Here is a 22,526-nt window from a genome sequence, read left to right on the forward strand (position 1 = left end):
TGTCCATCCTACAAAGAGGTTTAAAGACAAGAAATGGAATTTTCAATTTGCAATTTTGGAATGCAGAGTTTAGGAAGAGGTGAAATTTACAGAGTGGAGAAATGAAGGTTGACCAAGAATGCACTTAATGAAAAGGCAAGGCTTCATTGAAAATGGAGGTGATGTCACAGAGTAGAAGAAGGTGGTGTGTATGATGGAGAGGTTATGGGGCTATAACCTTCATTCGTAATTTATTAAGGCAGGGAGGGAAATTAAATCCACAGTAATGATCCATAAATGGGTCACCTAGATAGAGTGCTAATTTTAATGGCTAGTTTGGGTGTGCAGTGGGAGGAAAATTTGTGATTGGCACAGGAGTATTGTTAGCAGTGGGAGTGGGTAAAAGGCACTAGGTGGCAGGGATTGGCATGCATGGGATATGAGGAGTGAGAGGGTTGACGGCTGAAGGAGAGTTTCGTAATTTATTATTTTAATTTTGTAGACACAGTGTAGGATGTCCTGAAGAATGTTTCCAGCCCAGCTCACCTCAGAACCTCCTTGGCTCTTCCCGGATTGCTTGCCAACTTCCAATCCAACCTGTAGCTCCTTCCACCATCCCAACTAAAAAGAGGGATTGCAGGTGACTGTTTCTAGCAGTTGGGTTGAATAGCTGAAAATTCTCCAGCCTGCATACCAGATGTGGGAATGAACATCAGAGCCTTTGTCTTTTATTTTCGTGTTTTTATTATAAATACTGATGTCCACATTTGTAAGAACGACTGACTTAAATGTTCCCTGCTGTAATTGCACTATTCGCAGTGCCATCATTAGCAGGAGGATGTAATTTCAGCTTGACAAGCTCAGAGTCAGTTTCCATTATAAAAGTGGACAGAGAAATTTAAGAAAACTAGGTTTATGTCTAGTTTCTTTAGCCTCCATGTGCATTGCTTGTCGACAAAGCTTATTATTGTCAGGATTTTTGATACAAATTTTAACATTGACAGATTAAACTGCCTACATAAACATGTTTGACAGCAATTCACTACACAAACAACTCCCTCAGAAGATATAGTTGCATTGTTGGCTTACCCAACTCTCTTTCCACCACCATCCTGGTTTTCCTTACTTTCAGCAATTTGTTCCCTCTTTATCCAGTTTTTGAATCCCCAGATTTCCGGCTGACCAAATATTCTCAAGGGGGAGAGGGGCCAGCAGGAGGTCATTGTACACATTGGAACCAACAACATAGGAAGGGAAAAGCTGGAGATTCTGAAGGGAGATTACAGAGAGTTAAGCAGGAATTTAAAAAGGAGATTCTCGAGAGTAGTAATATCTGGATTACTCCCGATGCTACAAGCTAGTGAGGGCAGGAATAGGAAGGTAGAGCAGAAGAGTGCATGGCTGAGGAGCTGATGTACGGGAGAAGGATTCACATTTTTGGATCATTAGAAGCTGTTTTGGGGTAGAAGTGACTTGTACAAGAAGGACGCACTGCACCTAAATTATAAGGGGACTAATATACTGGCAGAGACATTTGCTAGAGCTGCTTGAGTGGATTTAAACTAGTAAGGTTGGTTGGTTGGGGGGTGTTGGGGGTGGAGGGGGGAGGTGGTTGGTGGAGGGTGTTGGGGGTGGGTGGGACCCAGGGAGATAGTGAGGAAAGATTTCAATCTGAGAATGGTACAGTTGAGAACAAAGGCGAGTCAAGCTGTCAGGGCAGGTGGGGCAAAGCAGAGAACAAGGAAGGACTGATGAATTAAACTGTATTTATTTCAATGCAAGAGGCCTCACAGGGAAGGCAGATGAACTCAGGGCATGGATAGGAACATGGGACTGGGATACCATAGCAATTACAGAAACATGGCTCAGGGACAGACAGGACTGGCAGGATACAAATGCTACAGGAAGGACAGAAAGGGAGGCAAGAGAGGAGAGAGAGTGGGGTTTTTGAGAAGGGATAGCATTACAGCTGTACCGAGGGAGGATATTCCAGAAATACACCCAGAGAAGTTATTTGGGTGGAACTGAGAAATAAGAAAAGGATGATCACCTTATTGGGATTGTATTACAGACGATCTAATAGTCAGAGGGAAATCGAGAAACAAATTTGTAAGAGATCTGTTATCTTTAAGAATAATAGGGTGGTTATGGTAGGAGATTTTAACTTTCCAAACATAGACTGGGACTGCCATAGTGCTAAGGGTTTAGATGGAGAGGAATTTGTTAATTGTGTATAAGAAAATTTTCTGATTCAGTATGTGGATGTAAAGAAGGTGCAAAACTTGACCTACTCTCAGGAAATAAGGCAGGGCAGATGACTGAGGTGTCAGTGGGGGAACCTTAGGGCCAGCAACCATAATTCTATTAGTTTTAAAACTTGAAAGGGTTCAGAAAAGATTTGCAAGGATGTTGCCAGGGTTGGAGGATTCAAGCTATCGGGAGAGGTTGAATAGGCTGGGGCTGTTTTCCCTGGAGTGTCAGAGGCAGAGGGGTGACCTTATAGACGTTTATAAAATCATGAGGGGCATGGATAGGATAAATGGACAAAGTCCTTTCCTTGGGGTGGGGGAGTCCAGAATTAGAGGGCATAGGTTTAGGCTGAGAAGGGCAAGATATAAAAGAGGCCTAAGGGTCAACTTTTTCACTCAGAGGGTGGTACGTGTATGGAAAGAGCTGCCAGAGGAAGTGGTGGATGCTAATACAATTGCAACATTCAAAAGACATTTGGATGAGTATATGAATAGGAAGGGCTTGGTGCTGGCAGGTGGGACTAGATTGGGTTGGGATATCTGGTTGGCATGGACGAGCTAGACTGAAGGGTCTGTTTCCATGCTGTACATCTCTATAGCTTTATGACTCTAAGTCCTTTGCCTGTTTTCAGGACTCATGCGCATGTAGAGGGAGCTCTTCCACTCAAGTTCAGAATTGTCGTCCTCTATCGTGCCAACATTTCTGTTGTAAGTGAGCTTGGATGCTTGTGCTTTTTATACAATGTCTGTGGTTTGTTTTTCTGTATTGATTGCATGATACTTAAAAACAAACACGTTCTTCCAACCCAAATTCTCATTTTGTTCTTCAGCCTTTGGCATTCTTCATGTCACTTGAGCAGTTTCTCTTTTAAAATGTATGATCACCACATTCATTGAGAATATTGAGATTAAACTGCTAAAGTGTACTGATCCAGACTCTCGATGGATAACACCAAGGTATATCGAAATGTCTGTTTGTATTGGCAAAGTGTGTATTTATGTCCACTTGACCTCAACTCTTCCTTTGCATTCTGCACATTAATTTTGAATAGATCACTCCTCTCCCCCCACCTCCCAAATCTGACAGAGTTTCTGGCTGCTAACCCACTCTCCTCTCCCCTCACAAGTCTCTGATGAGGTTCTCTGATGTGAAACTAAATAGGGGGTGGGGTCAGTGACATGGGAAATTATGGATCAAATTAAAGAGAGGGAGGCCTCAGCAGAGGTTATTAAAATTGCCAGAACAAGTAGCTGCACAGAGAAAATGGTAAAGGTTAGGAGTCTAACTTCACGCACAGTGGATAATAGGACAACTATGAGTAGTGGGTGGGGGTGCAGTCAATGCAGGACTGAAGGTGTCATTGCGCTCAGTATGTGAAACAAGATAAATGGGCTTGTAACATCACTTGAAATTGGCAGGTATAATGTTGTGGGCATCAGAGACATGGCTGCAAGGGGATCAGGGCTGGGAACTAAATATCCAAGGGTAAATGTCCTATCGAAAGGACATGCAGAGGGCACAGGGTTGCATTATTAGTAAGAAATTGAATTCAAGTGATCGCTAGAAGCAGTGTAGAGTTGGAAAATGTAGAATCTGTGTGGGAAGAGTTGAGGAACTGCGTTGTCAGGACGTGAGGAAGAAAGTAAATCAGGAAATAGAAAAGGCATTTTCAGAAAGGCACTTTTACAATAGTGATTGGGCACTTCAGTATGCAGGTAGACTGGGGAAATCAAGTTGGTAGTGGATCCCATAAGAAGGAATTTGTGGAGATGGGTTTTTTTACTAGAGCAGCTTGTGGTACAGCCCATCAGGGAACAAGCAATTCTGGATTTGGTGAAGTGTGATACAGATTTGATCAGGGAGCCTAAGGTGAAGGATCCCTTAGGAAGCAGTGACCATAATATGATAGAATTCACCCTGCAGGTTGAGGGGGAGAATCTTGAATCATATGTGATGATATTACAGTTGAGTAAAGATAACTACAGTGAGCTGAGAAAGGAGCTAGCCAGAACCGATTGGAAGTGAAGACAGTGGAGCAGCAATGGCAGGAGTCTCTGGAGATAGTTCATCCCGAGGAAAAAGAAGCATACGAAATGGCGGGTGAAGCAACAAAGACTGGCAAGGGACAGCATAAACCCCAAAAACCACACATGATGTGGTGAAGGATAGTAGGAGCCGGAGGTTTGGGAAGCCTTTAAAAACCAGCAGAGAACAACTCGATTAGAGGGTATCTGATTGAAACTTACAGAGAGGCCTGGATAGAATGGACGTGGAGAAGGTGTTTCTATGAGCAGGAGAGACTAGGACCTGAGGGCACAGCCTCAGAATGAAGTGGCAATGCTTTAGAACTGAGATGAGGGGAAATTGCTTCAGCCAGTGGGTGGTTAATCTGAGGAACCCATTGCCAAAAAGCCTGTGGAGGCCAAATCATTCATTGTATTTAATATTGAAATAAATCGGTTCATGATTAGTAAAGAGATCAAAGGTTGCAGGAAAATGGGGTTAAGAAACATTTCAGTAAAGATGGAAGGGTGAAGAAGACTCAATGCGCCAAATGGCCCAATTCTGCTCTTATACCTTTTGGTTTTTTGATTCTGTAGTTCACTGGTTTCCCAGTGCTACCCTGGTAAATTAGCAGATATTTTAAATCTATATTTTAGAAGCCATTGCATTTCCTTTATCCTTTCTTCTATCTCTTCATATAATTCTATAAAATTACTTAGCAGTTGTCTTTAAAAAATATATTTATCTGTTTCTAATTTATTTCTATTTCAGCAAGTGCTTCATAATTTCATACCTTGTTACAGAATAGTTGGTTTATTCATAAATGAAGTAACACTAATGGCAGGTATTACTCAGGATTATTCCTTGTTCTGAGCAAAACCACTAGAAATCAGACAGAAATGCCAGACTGAATGCTGACCTTTAGAAAGCTGAATTCACTCTGCATCAAGGGAAGAAAATTACTTTGATGATCAGTGTTTGGTGCAAAAGTGCTAATCTTTGCAGAAATTCTATCTTTCAGCTGGAGAAAGACAACAAGTCACTTAAAAGAATCAGCAATTTGTATTTGGCAAAACTTGGAAAGGAGACCACCTCGCTAGACTTGTCTTTAGATGAGGATTTAGCAATTGATGTGACAAATGCAACATTGGACAAAGATGCCAGATGTTCCTCCGTTGACTGCCAACATCAAATCCAAGGTGAAGTATTGTTAAAAAAAAAAGATATCTCATTGAAAAGAGAAATCCTCAATCCACCCATGCAGTTCCTTGAAATAAAAAAAAAGTCATTGCCTCAAGTGTTAATATTTTTATTCTTGCAAAGCATTATGGATGTATAATGTATGTGAGAATATACAAGAACATACAAACTAGGAGCAGGAGTAGGCCATCTGGCCCTTTTGAGCCTGCTCCACTATTTGATAAGATCATGGTTGATTTTCTTTGTGGCCTCAGCTCATCTTATCCACTCTCTCACCGTATCCCTTAATTCCTTTACTGTTCAAAAATCTATTTATTTTTGCCTTAAAAAGATTCAATGGGGCAGCCTCAACTGCTTTACTGGGCAGGGAATTCCACAGATTCATAACCCTTTGTGTGAACAAGTTCCTCCCCAAGTCAATCCCAAATCTGGTCTCCCTTATTATGAGGTAGTGCCTTAATGGAGGTTGCTTTTTCATCTTTGCATCTTTAGTAAGCTGCATACTTTTCAAACTGAATCATTTCCAAAAACTAAAACAAACATGAATCAATCATCTGAGACCAGTTCAAAGATGAACTCACGTTCTAGATTGAATTCTTATTTCCTGGTCAATAATAACACATAAAGTGGTTTTAAAACATTTCCAAACAGCCTATTAAGATCTGTAGAAGTTTCTTTTGCATTTGCTTTAATGTTGGTAGCATTTACCCTGTACTAACAAAATGGAATCACAATTTGATCACTGCTACAGAGAGCACAAGGGTCTATTTGTGGGCAAACCACAAAATTGAGTCAATAGTATAACTTGGTTGTCCCAGTTCCACAATGCTGAAGAGTTGCTGACATTACAAGTATATGTAATGTACAATGTTTGTTGTTTTTAAAGAAATAATTGTTATAAGAATGGCTGAATTTACCATGGTAAAGTGGTGGCTCATTGCGCTAGAGACTCTGGGTTCAATTCCATCCTCGGGCACTGCCCCATATTCTCCTTGTGTCTGCATGGGTTTCCTACAGGTGCTCTAGTTTCCTCCCACAGTCCAAAGATATGGATTAGCCATGGGAAATGTGGAGTTACAGGAATGGCGGGTTGGGGTGGATCTTGGTGAGATTCTATTCTAAGGATTGGTGTGACTCAATGGGCCCAATACCCTGCTTCTACACTGTAGGGATTCTGTGATTCATTTGGATTAAGGCCCAATCTTGGAACACAAAGAATTTTATTAAACTACATATATCCAACCTAGAAACATGCATAACCAATATTCTTTCATTCTTCAATATTGAGAACCTTTCTTCTGACAATTGCAAACTTTGCTAAAAATAAAGTAAGACAAGAAAATTGTTATTTATGTCATTAAGAAATCTTTCTAAATATAGAACTTCGAAATGAATTGATATCAACACTTGAAGAGAAGAAGCAGTTATCTTTTCAGTTGGAAAACCTGAAAGGTCATTGGGAGGACCTAACTGATAAAGTAAGTATTGGATTCAGTGTAAGAAATGTTACTGCTAAGTAACATAAGACATTTGAAATAACTATGATCTCAATTTTACCCTTGGACTTTATTAGGTGAGTAGTATCAACTTTTATTCTGAAGTTCATATGTTCAAGTTGCTTTCCACAGATTTGAGAATAGGATCAATGTAGTGTTGAGGAAGTGCTGCCTGTTGGGTTGATTTTGCAGATCCATAAGGAGCAAAAGAGTTCTTCTCATGTTCTGCACCTTTACTCCTCAGTTCACAAGAACATGTTTTAATTATTTGGTCACATGCCTCGATTCTGCTTGCTTAGACTGTGTGCACAAATAGATGTTGCATTACATTATAACAGTGACTAAACTTTAAAAATACTTCACTTTAGCAATGGGAAGGCTGAAATTAATGTAAAATCAATTGTCTGCAGCTAGATTAATGGAGGAATCTATTGGTGCAACAAAAAGACTCAATATCATCGTACATAATATTCAGTCTGAGAAAGATCCTGGAGTATTAAGTCTTTCATGATATTTTAATGCATCATCAGTTTTCTTCTGAGTGTGGTTTCCTTTTGTCTGTTGTGATCCTGTCACTAATTCCATTTTCTATCTTTAAAGTTAGTTTGAAATACATATCACTCATCAAAATATTGACATTATTGCCATCTCAGGATTAAGATAGTGAAAAGGAAATGAACAAGGGTCCGAACTAAGAGCATTTTAAGTATTTTTCAAAAGTAGACCAGTTAAGTTAGTCAGGGTGATAACATTATTGATCAGATGACAGACCCACCTTTTTGGTTGTAGTTAACTGTACAAATCCCTACAAAAAAAATTGGTGACGGCTGTTCATCTTGCTCAAAGTTAGTCATTACGAAGTAAAATAAAAACAAAAGTTTTTTGCCTCTAAAATGACATCTCAGTCAGTATCTGAGCAATAAAAAATGAGTTGGTATCATATGTAATGAGTTTGGAAAGATTAACATTTTGAATCTGCAATAGAACAGAATTCAGTGAAACATATATTGATTTAAAATGAACAAATGTTCATGTAAGAAATTGTGAAGTCAAGGGAGACATACTCAAATTTGGAACTGTGGAGACCCATAGGGATGTATGAATCCACAAAAGACAAAAAACTAGTGTGCAGGTCCAAAACTAATCAGAAAGGTTAATTGAAATGTCCTTATTTGCCTAAAGGGGGTTGGGTGGATGAAGTTTACGTCAGTTGAAAGAGCCTTGTAAGGAATATGTCTTTAGTTTTGAGCACCACTTTTTTTTTCTTTTCTTTGGTTTTGAGCCTTTCAGGCTCAGCTGACATGTATGTGACATCTCTAATTGTTCTTGAGCTGGCAGTGGTGACTCACCTCCTACAATATGTTTGCTCTGCCATTTCTGAGGGAAGTTAATTGTTGCACCCAGGTGAGGAAAAGTCACAGCATCCCTCCTTTTTTTACAACAGTCTCTCGGTTAGTCACAGCAAAGATATTGTTTTAAAACATAGTTAAAAATCACACAACACCAGGTTATAATCCAACAGGTTTAATTGGAAGCACACTAGCTTTCAAAGCGATGCTCCTTTGTCAGGTTTTAAAACATAGCTGTCAGGCTTCAATTAAACTCAGTTAAGCAGATCAATAATGAAGGACAGCCAATTCCAGGGTTTTCTTGATTGAACAAGTATGGAATCTTATTACCTACTGCGTGGAAAATGTAGCAAAACATGACATCAATAACAAACCCAAAAATAGATAGAATTCAGAAAAGAATTGTTGGGGCAGTGGCATGCAGTATGGACAGGAAAATACAGTTACAAAGATAAAGAGTCCCTTGGGTTGTAAAATTGAAAAGACCTGAATATAGAGTTTAGTTATTGTCTTGTTTCTTTCACTGTGGCTAAGTTTGCATATCTTGAATCCTCAATGAACAGGATTTTTTCAAGTTACTGTTTCACCAGCACTAGTTTGTGCAATTGTGAAAGAGAGAGAAATATCCTTGCTGTTATTAGTCCATGTTGTTTTCCCTCCCATTTTGTTCAAAGGCTGCTATCAATATACTGCTACTTAGTGACTCTGGGGTGTCTGTGTCAATATTTCATTCCAAACTGAATAATTGCAGGCAACCTTTCATCTCTCAATAAGTGCAGTTATCATGCAAATGTGAATAAACCAAGAAGTGGGAATTTCTTGACTGAAAACAAAAAATGCTGGAGATCACAGCAGGTTAGTCATCTAGACTGGAAATGTTAGCTTGCTCTCTCTCTCAGTGGAAGCTGCCTGACCACTGTGATCTCCAGCGTTTTTTGTTTTTACTGCAGATGCTGGATTCTGCACTGATTTGCTCTTGTGATGGGAATTTCTTGGTTCCTCACTGGGTTTTAGTGCTTGTTAATTAAATTGGTAATTTTGAGGGAGCCAGGTTTGTTTATCCCACATGAGGTTCCTGGTCTTGTCAGGTGATCACAGCTGCCATTCTAGATCAGCAGTGTCATTTTTAAAACCATTTTTAGTCCATGAACATCTCAGTGTTCAAATGAAGTCAAATGATGAAAGTTGAATATGGTCAGTCCATTTTCATTACAATCTGAAAGGAATCAATCACGTTGCTGTGGAACTGGAGTCACGTGTGGATCAAACCAGATAAGGATAATAAGATTTCCTTTCCTAAAGGACATTAGAAGGATTTTAGTTGCACATCAGCACGTAGATGAGAAGCAGACCAAGGATAGATCCTTATGTCATACAGGAGGTAATATCATAAGAGCAGAATGAGAAGCTATTGGAAGTGTTATTCTCTCCGAGAAGATCAATAAGAATGGAACCAAGTAAGAGCACCTAATTGGATATCATTGGAGAGGCATTGGGGAAGGGCAGGTCAGGGCCAGATGACTCACTGTCTACTTGACTAACAAAATTGACTGAAGGGGATGAATTATCTTCTTCTGCATTTGTAAATATCCATATGGAAAGTAAGAAAATAGTCTTGATACTTGAATCACTCAAAAAGACTGGTTACTATTATAGGGAATTTTATATTTTAAGTGAATTGTGATGAGGATGTTAGGAGATTACAGGGTGACCTGGACAAGTTAAGTGAGTGGGCAGATGCATGGCAGATGCAGTTTAATGTGGATAAATGTATGGTTATCCACTTTGGTGGCAAGAACAGGAAGGCAGACTACTACCTCAATGGAATCAATTTATGTAAAGGGGCAGTACAGAGAGATCTGGGTGTTCTTGTACACCAGTCAATGAAGGCAAGCATGCAGGTACAGCAGGTAGTGAAGAAGGCTAATAGTATGCTGACCTTCATAACAAGAGGAATTGAGTATAGAAGCAAAGAGGTGCTTCTGCAGCTGTACAGGGCCCTGGTGAGACCACACCTGGAGTACTGTGTGCAGTTCTGGTCTCCAAATTTGAGAAAAGACATTCTGGCTATTGAGGGAGTGCAGCGTAGATTCACGAGGTCAATTCCTGGAATGGCAGGATTACCTTACACTGAAAGACTGAAGCGACTGGGCTTGTATACCCTTGAGTTTCAAAGACTGAGAGGGGATCTGATTGAGACGTATAAGATTATGAAAGGATTGGACACTCTGGCAGTAGGAAACATATTTCCACTGATGGGTGAGTGCCGAACCAGAGGACACAGCTTAAAAATACGGGGTAGACCATTTAGGACAGAGCTCAGGAGAAACTTCTTCACCCAGAGAGTGGTGGTTGTGTGGAATGCTCTGCCCCAGAGGGCAGTGGACGACCACTCTCTGGATTCATTTAAGAAAGAGTTGGATAGAGCTCTCAAAGATAGTGGAATCAAGGGTTATGGAGATAAGGTAGGAACAGGATACTAATTAGGAATGATCAGCCATGATTATATTGAATAGCGGTGCAGGCTCGAAGGGCTGAATGGCCTACTCCTGCATCTATTGTCTATTGTCTATTGAATTTAAGTAAGTTTGCTGTTTATATGCTGCTTGTATTAAGTATAATGGGATATTTTTATTCTTATTTCTAGCTACAGAAGGAAGAGCAGAGAAATATTGATCTGGCTGCAGAGATTGATAAGCAGAATCAACTTCTAGCCAAGTACAACAAAGGTTTAATTTCTTTTCTCCGATAAAACTATGGAATTAGAACAATGATTAATTGTTAAATCAGAGAAATAACTACTGGTTTTCAAAAATGCCATAAGACTTACTAAATGATACCGTAAAGTCTTTGAATCTCAACAACAATGACTGAAGATAAAAATAATTAATTTCATTTCAACATATGTATACCGAGTATAGTCTAATATGGCTTTGGATTATCAATGAATAAGTGTGTATTTTCTGAATCATTAATATTTTATTGGCATCATTCTCAATCAATAACTACTCAGTTACAATAGGCATTAGAAATAAGATGGATGAGCTTAGAAATAAGATGGAAGAGCTTGAGGCTCTTTTGGAAATTGGCAGATACACTATTGTGGGGATAACTGAGATGTGGCTTCAAGTGGACAGGGCCTGGGAAATGAATATTCAAGGCTACATGTGCTATCATAAGGACAGACTGATGGGCAGAGGGGGTGGGGTGGCCATGTTGGTAAGGGATGATATTCAGTCCCTTGTGCGGAGGGACCTAGAATCAGGGGATGAAGAGTCAGTGTGGATAGAGCTGAGAAATTCTAAGGGTGAAAAGACCCTCTTGGGAGTTATCTACAGGCCCTCAAACAGTAGTCTGGCTGTCGGATGTAAGTTGAATCAGGAGCTGAAATTGGCCTGTCGCAAAGATGTTACTACAGCTGTTATGGGGGATTTCAACATGCACGTAGACTGGAGAATCAGGTTGGTATTGGACCTCAAGAAAGAGACTTTGTGGAGTGCCTCCGAGATGGATTCTTAGAACAGCTGGTGCTGGAGCAGACCAGGGAGAAGGCAATTCTGGATCTGGTATTGTGCAACTAACCAGAATTGATCAGGGACCTCGAAGTGAAGGAGCCATTGGGAAGTAGTGACCATAATATAATAAGCTTCAATCTGCAATTTGAGAGGGAGAGGGTACAATCGGAAGTGACAGTATTTCTGTTGAACAAAGGGAACTATGGAGCTATGAAGGAGGAGTGGCAAAAGTTCAATGGTGCAATACCTTAGCAGGGATGACAGTGGAGGAACAATGGCAGATATTTCTGTGTATAATGCAGAAGCTGCAGGATCAGTTCATTCCAAAAAGGAAGAAAGATCTTAGGAGGAGGCATGGGATGCTGTGGCTGATGAGGGAAGTTAAGAAAAATATAAAGTTAAAAGAGAAAACGTATAACATAGCAAAGATAAGTGGGAAAACGGAGGACTGGGAAGCTTTTAAAGAACAACAGAGGATTACTAAGAAGGAAATATGCAGAGAAAAAATGAGATACGAAGGTAAACTGGCCAAAAATATAAAGGAGGATAGTAAAAGCTTTTTTTAGGTATGTGAAAGGCATAAAAATGATTAAGACTAAAATTGGGCCCTTGAAGACAGAAACAGGGGAATATATTACAGGGAACAAAGAAATGGCAGAAGAATTGATATGTTACTTCAGATTTGTGTTCACTGGGGAAGACACAAGCAATCTCCCTGAGGTAACAGTGGCTGAAGGACCTGCACTTAAGGGAATTTATATTTGCCAGGAATTGGTGTTGGAGAGACTATTAGGTCTGAAGGTTGATAGGTCCCCGGGGCCTGATGGTCTACATCCCAAGGTACTGAAGGAGGTGGCTCGAGAAATCATGGATGCGTTGGTGATTATTTTCCAGAGTTCAATAGATTCGAGATCAGTTCCTGCGGATTGGAAGGTGGGCTAATGTTGTACCACTTTTAAAGAAAGGTGGGAGAGAGAAAGCAAGAAACTATAGACCAGTTAGTCTGACCTCAGTAGTGGGAAAGATGCTGGAGTCTATTATAATGGATGAAATTATGACATATTTGGATAGTTAGTAACAGGATAGGTAAGAGTCAGCATAGATTTATGAAGGGGAAATCATGCTTGACTAATCTTTCGGAATTTTTTGAGGATGTAACTCTAAAGATGGACGAGGGAGATCCAGTAGATGTAGTGTACCTGGACTTTCAGAAAGCTTTCGATAAAGTCCCACATAGGAGGTTAGTGAGAAAACTTAGGGTGCATGGTATTGGGGGCAAAGTACTAACTTGGATTGAAAATTGGTTGGCTGATAGGAAACAAAGAGTAGTGATAAACGGCTCCATTTCGCAATGGCAGGCAGTGACCAGTGGGGTACGGCAGGGATCAGTGCTGGGACCGCAGCTTTTTACAATATATGTTAATGATATAGAAGATGGTATTAGTAATATTAGTAAATTTGCTGATGATACTAAGCTGGGTGGCAGGGTGAAATGTGAGGAGGATGTTAGGAGATTACAGGGTGACTTGGACAGGTTAGGTGAGTGGTCAGATGCATGGCAGATGCAATTTAATGTGGATAAATGTATAGTTATCCACTTTGGTGGCAAGAACAGGAAGGCAGATTCCTACCTAAATGGAATCAATTTAGGTAAAGGGGCAGTACAAAGAGATCTGGGTGTTCTTGTGCACCAGTCAATGAAGGTAAGCATGCAGGTACAGCAGGTAGTGAAGAAGGCTGGCCTTCATAACAAGAGGAATTGAGTATAGAAACGAAAAGGTTCTTCTGCAGCTGTACAGGGCCCTGGTGAGGCCACACCTGGAGTACTGTGTGCAGTTTTGGTCTACAAATTTGAGGAAAGACATTCTGGCTATTGAGGGAGTGCAGCGTAGGTTCACGAGGTCAATTCCTGGAATGGCGGGACTACCTTACGCTGAAAGACTGGAGCGACTGGGCTTGTATACCCTTGAGTTTAGAAGACTGAGAGGGGATCTGATTGAGACATATAAGATTATTAAAGGATTGGACACTCGAGGCAGGAAACATGTTTCCGCTGATGGGTGAGTGCTGAACCAGAGGACACAGCTTAAAAATACGGGGTAGACCATTTAGGACAGAGATGAGGAGAAACTTCTTCACCCAGAGAGTGGTAGCTGTGTGGAATGCTCTGTGCCAGAGGGCAGTGGAGGCCCAGTCTCTGGATTCATTTAAGAAGGAGGTGGATCGAGCTCTCAAGGATAGTGGAATCAAGGGTTATGGAGATAAGGCAGGAACAGGATACTGATTAAGGACAGGACACTGACTAACAGCCACGATCATATTGAATGGTGGTGCAGGCTCGAAGGGCAGAATTGCCTACTCCTGCACCTATTGTCTATTGTCTATTATGGCTGCCTCAGGACCATTTGTTACAGGAACATCATCTATTCTTCTGATCTTCATAATTTATCAATATTTGTCCTTCAGATAGCCTCCTTGATTATTTGTGGGTTGCTGACCATCAGTATTTGGCATGGTTTTACTACAGGTCAGGGTGAGGAGACAGACACTAAGTCTGCTTCAACTGGAATGGGGATCAAAACCTGCACTGCTGGTGTTATTTTGAACTATATACCAACCATCTAGCTGATTGAGCTAACCAGCATTCCCTCGCCATTAACATTCTTTCTTTCTAAATTCATGCAAGTGATTCTCTTCTATGGGTGATTTATTCTATTCTTTCTTAAGGTTGTGCCTTTAAACAAAAGAAAAGTGTAAAGGCATACAACCACCTTTGATAACGTTAGAGTTAATCAGTTCTAGATACTTAGAATAGAATAGAATCCTTACAATGTGGAAACAGGCCATTCAGGCCAACAAATCTGCACTGACCCTCTGAAAAACATCCTACCCAAACCCATTCCCCTATCCTTTCTCTGTAACCCTGCATTTCCCATGGCTAATCCACTTAGTCTATACATCCCTGAACATCATGGGCAATTTAGCATGGCCAATCCACCTAACCTGCACATCTTTGGACTGTAGGAGGAAGTCCGAACCCGAAGGAAATCCATGCAGACACTGGAGAATGTGCAAACTGCACATAGACAGTTGCCTGAGAGTGGAATTGAACCCATATCCCTGGCACTGTGAGGCAGCTGTGCTAACCACCGAACTGCCCAAATATTACCTTTTTGTATTCATTTGTGACACTTGGGCATGGCTGGCTGCCCAGCATTGATAGCCCACCGTTTTCTTGTCCTTGAGAAGCTGGTGGTGAACTGCCTAAATTGATTGCGGTTAACTTGTCTACCAACATAATCCATTGTTGTAATTTCACTGCTCAAGATTTTACAACTACTCAGCTTCTGAAAAGTTCTCCCTAAGCAATGATACAGTTTCTTTGATGATCTTGGTCTAAATTTTTTTCATAATTATTCTCTATTTAAAGACTGACAAAATGTAATCAATATTCATGGACTTAAACCATAAACTGTGAACACAGCATTTTTATTTCCTAAATCTCCATGGTAACAGTATACTTGTATGGTAAAGGGAGTGGAAACCTGTTCCTCTTTTAATCATGAAATTTGTTGGAGGAGTAACTAATCAGTCACAGAGTCTATATACTGATCCAGAGCTAAAAACAGAAAGTGTAAAAAAATGGCCAGATGTAATATAATTCTCCATAATAAACATTGGCTTTAAATTCAACCAAGCTGAGATATGAAACAAAATGTTCTGTCGATAAAGATTGAATAAAACCATTAATAGTGTTTTAGGACCTATCCTTCTCTTTAACTATTTAGGGAAAGTGGAATATATGGGGAGAAAATATTGGTTCACAGAAATCAAACAGTAATCACAGTGTTATTGAAATTGTGATGCATATTGATTAATACCTGCCAGCCTTTTTAAAAACATTGTTCTAGTTAATGCATAACGCTGCTTTTTTAATAAAAAGAAACTCCCAAGTTTCCTTGCTGTTACCTTGAAAAGATAAAGGCAGTGAGTGATTTCCCTTCACCTGCAACTATGTATGAATGGGAACAAAAGGAAATGGAAGTATTCCTTCCTATTATCCCTGTTGCTAAGTCTTTTGCACAAAATGCATTGTTCTTTAAATGAGAGCATGGCATTGTCAGATGAGCGTCCACCTTCTCCATGAGAAATTTAGGTGATAAAATCAATTCAATTAAGGAAGCTGGACATTGTCCATCCAGTTCCACCACCCAGAGCCTCTATTCTATCAATAAAAAAACTGGTGCTCCATCTAGTGATGTGAATGAGAACAAGCAAAATATGTTCGACTCAAAGGAGTAAGAGTTATTTATAATAGAAATGTGTCCTTGATGGGGTTATTCAGTGCAGAATTTGGAACTTGTTTACTGTAAAGTGAAATGCTTTAGCCGCGCACAGACTTTAAATGTTCTTCCTGACATTTCATTTCAAAAGAGATGTATTTTAGTTAGTTTTTTTTAAATGTTACAGTCTCAGCTGATATTACTACTGGACAAGTCATATCCCAGAATGTAACCTGGCTTGATAGATCATATTTTGTTCTTTTTTCCAAAACTTATTATGGTGGTCCTTCACTGAAGCACAATAACACCAGGCTGCAGATTGTATTTTAATGGTTAAACAGATATATTACAATCAAGAAAAAAAATAAAACTAGCCAAGGTATCTACATGTAACACAGTTTAAACTATTTCAAACTCCTGGCAAACAAAAAAAAAATCCCATCTCCTCCCCAACATCAGAGGCAGATAGTGGGGAGCTGGTATTGTTACTGGACTAGTAAATGAGAACACCAGGCTGATGTTCCGAGACACATGTTTGAAACCAACCATGGGAGATGGTGAAATTTAATTTTAAATAAGATGAATTTGGAATCAAAACCTAGTCTATTAACTATCATGTAGTCACTGTTAATTGTCTAACAGTGACTACATGATTCATTTGGTTCACTAATACCCCTTATGGAAGGAAAGCTTCCTTCCTTACTAGATCCAGACCCACTGCGATGTGGAGGGTTCTTAGCTGCCTCCTGGGCAAATAGGTATGGGCAATAACTGTTGGCCTTGCCAACAATGCCCACTTCTGATGAATAAAAAAATCAATTTAAAATTAACCAAAATCTAGAGAAACTTTTCTTTCCAATAAACCTTTATGTCAATTTAACTGCTTTTCCATTCCAGTTCTGAGAGATCAGAAGTCTTTCCCTTGTCCACTCAACCCACTTAGATTTCCTCAGTGCCTTAATAATCTGCAGAGTTCTAACCAAACTTCCTGGAAATTTTCACAAACTACAGTCCTTACACTGAAGTAACCGCTATCAACTATTTCTAACTCCACAAGCAAGTAAATTTGCATTTGACGCCAGTCTGGTCTTGTTTGAACTGATTAAAAGCTTTTCGTTGTCTAGATTCTCTCTTAAATGTTTCACTCTTCATACAATTAAGAAAAAGTACTGATTACTGTAGATTCAAACATTTTCATGCATGTGACTTTTGATAATCCATTAATAGCATTCAGGTTTGCAACAAATAATCTTATTTTTCACTCAGGTTGAAGGGACATATGTTACACACACACAGAGTCATAGAGATGTTCAGCACGGAAACAGACCCTTCGGTCCAACTTGTCCATGCCGACCAGATATCCCAACCCAATCTCGTCCCACCTGCCAGCACCCAGCCCATATCCCTCCAAACCCTTCCTGTTCATATACCCATCCAAATGCCTTTTAAATGTTGCAATTGTACTAGCCTCCACCACCTCTTCTGGCAGCTCATTCCATACATGTACCACCCTCTGCATGAAAAAGATGCCTCTTAGGTCTCTTTTATATCTTTTACCCCCTCACCCTAAACCTATGCCCTCTTGTTCTGGACTCCCCCAACCCAGGGAAGGGACTTTGTCTATTTACCCTATCCATGCCCCTCATGATTTTATAAACCTCTATAAGGTCATCCTTCAGCCTCCGACACTCCAGGGAAAACAATCTGAGCCTATTCAACCTCTCCCTATAGCTCAAATGCTCCAACCCTGGCAACATCCTTGTAAATCTTTTCTGAACCCTTTCAAGTTTTACAACATCTTTCTGATACGAAGGAGACCAGAATTGCACGCAATATTCCAAAAGTGGCCTAACCAATGTCCTGTACAGCTGCAACATGACCTCCCAACTCCAATACTCAATATTCTAAGGTAACCTTCTTCACTGTCCACTGCACCTCCAATTTTGGTGTCATCTGCAAACATACTAACTATACCTCTTATGCTCAGATCCAAATCATTTATATAAATGATGAAAAGTAGTGGACCTAGCACCGATCCTTTTGGCACTCCACTGGTCACAGGCCTCCAGTCTGAAAAACAACCCTCCACCACCAACCTCTGTCTTCTATCTTTAGAACATAGAACATAGAAGAATACAGCGCAGTACAGGCCCTTAGGCCCTCGATGTTGCGCCGATCCAAACCCACCTAACCTACACTAGCCCACTATCCTCCATATGCCTATCCAATGCCCGCTTAAATGCCCATAATGAGGGAGAGTCCACCACTGCTACTGGCAGGGCATTCCATGAACTCACGACTCGCTGAGTAAAGAACCTACCCCTAACATCTGTCCTATACCTACCCCCCCTTAATTTAAACCTATGCCCCCTTGTAATAGCTGACTCCATACGTGGAAAAAGATTCTCACTGTTGACCCTATCTAAACCCCTAATCATCTTGTACACCTCTATCAAGTCACCCCTAAACCTTCTTTTCTCCAATGAAAACAATCCGAAGTGCCTCAGCCTTTCCTCATAAGATCTTTCTACCATACCAGGCAACATCCTGGCAAACCTCCTCTGCACCCGTTCCAGTGCCTCCACATCCTTCCTATAGTATGGCGACCAAAACTGCGCACAATACTTCAGATGCGGCCGCACCAGAGTCTTATACAACTGCAACATGACCTCAGTACTCCGGAACTCAATTCCTCTACCAATAAAAGCCAGTACGCCATATGCCTTCTTCACCGCACTATTTACTATTGAGCCAGTTCTGTATCCAAATGGCTACTTTTCCCTGTATTCCATGAGATCTAACCTTGCTAATCAGTCTCCCATGGGGAACCTTGATGAATGCATTCCTGAAGTCCATATAGATCTACTGCTCTGCCGTCATCAATCCTCTTTGTTACTTCTTCATCTATGAATTAAGTAAAAATATTTACTAATACGGAAAGTAACTTTTGCTTCAAAATATGGTATAACTATAATGTAATCTAAAAAAAATATTAAAATTTGTGTTTCTGTAAGTTTCCATTTTGGCCCTGGAGGAATATGAGGACCTGGAAAAAAGTCTGGATCTGGAGAAGGATCTCCGAAAGGAGGCAGAAACTTTTGCCCATGAGGTACGAAAGTTAATATCAGATCAATGAAATATAGTGTATCTGAATGGTTACATTTTCAAGACTACAAAAAACGATATATTCCCAGTATTGGTGTTGAATTGTAGACCCTCATCATGTTACTTGTTTGAAATATTATTTTTGATTGGCATATTGTTTAATAAATGTTAACTAGCATTGTCCTCCAAGTACGTTGACAACATACATCAATTGTTGTCAGATTAAGCATTCAGTCATATATGCTGTAATAATCAGAAGAACATATGAACATACCATGATCTCTCTCCACTCTACCCTCATGTACAATTTTCTACTTGAGATGCAAAGAAAACAATCATTGTACCCCACCTCCCCCCACCTCAACCTAGTTTATGACAGCTCTTCAAGCATTTGCTGGGATTGGAGTGTCCAAACTCTTTGTCTTGGCCAACCACTTAAGTTCAAACAATGGAACTTTGTAGGAGAAAGTGAGGACCGCAGATGCTGGAGATCAGAATCGAGAGTGTGGTGCTGGAAAAGCACAGCAGGTCAGGCAGCATCCAGGGAGCAGGAGAATCAACATTTCAGGCAAGAGCCCTTCATTAGGAACCCTTTGTAGACCACCTGTAATGTTTATATCATCCGGATTTCCTCTAAAACAGCCCCTTCCAAATCTCTGGCTTAAAAATTACATCAGGACAAACTAACAAGCAAGAAATAAAAGTGTAAAATCTAGCAATGTGCCAGGCTTTTGTGAGCTTGACTTTCAGAATGCATCAGCTGCCTTAAAGTCTACATATACACTGCTTGTTCAAGCTAACCAGCAATTTCCATGTCATAGAATGGTTATATGCCTTTTTTAGTTTTGAGATTCATATTTTATAGCACACCTAGGTGCAGCTGGGGACAATTGTAAAGTGTAACATGGACAGTTGTTTCATTAAACTAAAATTTTGGTTAAATTGGATGATGGGACGAGCAATGACACAGGTTAGTTGCTTTGTCAAGAAAAGAATTTAAGATGTAGGTTGTTGGAGCCATTAAACATATTTGTCATTATCTGAAAGAGACAAAAAACAACACTGAAGGCATAAAACTGGACTTTGATGATCCCATTCAATGGTATGGGGGAAATGAAAATGCGGTGATATAGTCATTGGGCTGAGAGAGACCTGGAGGACATGGACTTTGTGTATGCAATATAACATAAGCGAAAAAAAAGTGACTGGAGTAAATCATTGAAAAGAGGTGTGTGGAGACAATGCACTCTTTAGGAGCATCTAAATTGATGGTAAAAAGCGAGTTGGCCAGAATACCATAAGCTAAAGCATAAATGATGAATTTGAGAAGAAACTATTTAATCATGAGCCTAGCATTAGTGTGAGGCTATGAGCCTTCCATAGTGATTGGTACCATTCCAGGCATTAGATTTGATGATGATGAAAATGACTCTCAAAACAGGCAGGCACAAATTTCCTAAGATGGATAACATGGGGAAAAGATCACCAGTGGTCATGTTGCAAACTAAATAATAAATTTGTTCAGGAATGTGATTGCAGTTTCAATAAATTTGTCTTCACGGCAGATGCTTTTGGAACAAAAGAAATTTAAAAGGCAAAGTCAAATTCTTATTCAGAAGATGGTGCCTAATGAGCAGTTGATGAAAGCACTTGATGACCTTGCTATTGTCACAGAGACTATAGAGGAGGAGCGAATTCTGCATGAGAAAAAGGTAAGATGTACTAGTGAGATTAGTCCTGGAAAAAATGTGTTACTTTAATAGAAGTTCATTTTGGTATGGAAGGCTTGACATTTTTGCTGATTCCTAGTTTACTGAACAGAGGTGAAAACTTTCCTTACTAAACCACATCAGAGGACAATTCAGAGTCAACATGTTGATGTCAGAATGAAATGATATATAGGGCTGAAACATACTTATGCTGATATCTTTCCTTTCCTAAAGTACATTTATGGACAAAATGAATTTTAAGACAACCTAATTTTGTCACTCTATAGTCTTTTAATATGGAGGTCTACAGCACAGAAAAAGGCCCTTCAATTTAGCAAGTCTTCCATTCCATGTCTTAAACTTGATGCATTCTGTAGACTATAGTTTAAAGTTTATATATAACTAATATAACCACTTTATAATTTTCTTAGTACTTTGATTGTTGACAATGTTTTAAATTCCAACTTTTACAAAAAAAAAGCCATGTCAATTTCTGAAACTGCCACGGTAGAATTTGAAACCACCATTACATGATTTGTCCAAACCTCAGTGACAGCTCCTGCAATGATCTTTCAGCAACACAAATTTTAGTGTGATTTTTTTTGTCTGTTAAAGGACATCCATTTGATCCACACACGGTTTTATATATATTGACTGATTAGTTAAATTATTAATATTTAAGTTACTGATAAGAAACATAAGAATGTGAGGGTACATTAAAGTGTCTTACTGGAAAACAGGATGTAGTAAAATTTTGGGTCTTATTAATGTGAGATCATAGATGACAATAGGCAGACCACATCACTCAGAAAAGCTAAGAACCAAAGGGCCTGAGACAGGCTGTCAGCAACATCCAGAAGAGCTGTCAAAGTGAGGACCCACATGACAGGCAGTTATCATCACCTAGAGGAGCAGGTAAGAAAAATAGGCAGTCAGTAGCACTTAAATGCTTTCATCAAATGAGTGGAGCTGCAGGACAAAAATATTAAAATTCCAACCAAAAATCATGAACAAAATGAGACTTTCTTTGCAAAACAAATCACTGTTTTCTAACAGAATTTGCAATAGAAGTGGAATCATTCAATCAAGTCAAACGTGGCTGGTGAGAATAAACAGTTCAGTTGTCATCAGCTTCAAGGTTAAAGTTGTTTCTAATTTTGCTTATTGCTGGACTTGAAGATCTGATAACAACTGTTGAATTGTCTCCAAACTGATTTGCATGCCTGGATGTCAACTTGGAGAGTTTGCTTTGCAGCATATTTTGTGTATCATTCTGGGAGTGGCTAATAAAAATTTCTCAATTCGGTAAGTCAGCATCACTTAAAAGAGAAATTGAAGTTATGACACCATGACAGGCAGTTAGCATCATCTAGAAGAGCAGATGAGAAATAAAAACCCTAAATCAGAGAGTCAGATTCAGAGGATTCATTGGAGTTTGCTCTTCTTGTACTACAGAGAAAGGAACGAGCTATTTTGTGAGTCTGCGTTAAGTGATTAAGGTCTTTTCTATCCTTAAGTTTTAACATAGTATAAAAATTGATGATAAAGTTGACAAAACATAAAATGCAACATATATAATTGAATAATGTCATCAAATAATTAGAACTTGTTAACGGCAGCAAGATGGTTCAAGGCT

The 22,526-nt window shown here is 39.7% G+C and overlaps 1 protein-coding gene across 10 annotated transcripts in view; it reads left to right on the forward strand.

The window, feature by feature from the left end:
• Positions 1-22,526, forward strand: part of shtn1 (shootin 1) — a 106,888-nt gene that overhangs the window by 53,011 nt on the left and 31,351 nt on the right. For 6 of the 10 annotated variants that reach the window (XM_087998840.1, XM_043712827.2, XM_043712831.2 and 3 more), the window contains 5 exons: positions 5,255-5,432; positions 6,814-6,911; positions 10,926-11,007; positions 19,091-19,185; positions 20,747-20,893. In XM_087998840.1, the coding sequence (XP_087854966.1) occupies positions 5,255-5,432; positions 6,814-6,911; positions 10,926-11,007; positions 19,091-19,185; positions 20,747-20,893 (600 nt within the window). Of the gene's footprint in view, positions 1-2,860; positions 2,937-5,254; positions 5,433-6,813; positions 6,912-10,925; positions 11,008-19,090; positions 19,186-20,746; positions 20,894-22,526 lie in introns of all 10 variants that reach the window. The other 4 variants (XM_087998845.1, XM_087998844.1, XM_087998846.1 and 1 more) reach the window with 1 other exon arrangement.

This window comes from Chiloscyllium plagiosum, unplaced genomic scaffold (genome assembly GCF_037043375.1).
Source record: "Chiloscyllium plagiosum isolate Xiang-an unplaced genomic scaffold, Cpla_swu_hap1 HiC_scaffold_22, whole genome shotgun sequence".
In the NCBI taxonomy this organism is placed as follows: domain Eukaryota; kingdom Metazoa; phylum Chordata; class Chondrichthyes; order Orectolobiformes; family Hemiscylliidae; genus Chiloscyllium; species Chiloscyllium plagiosum.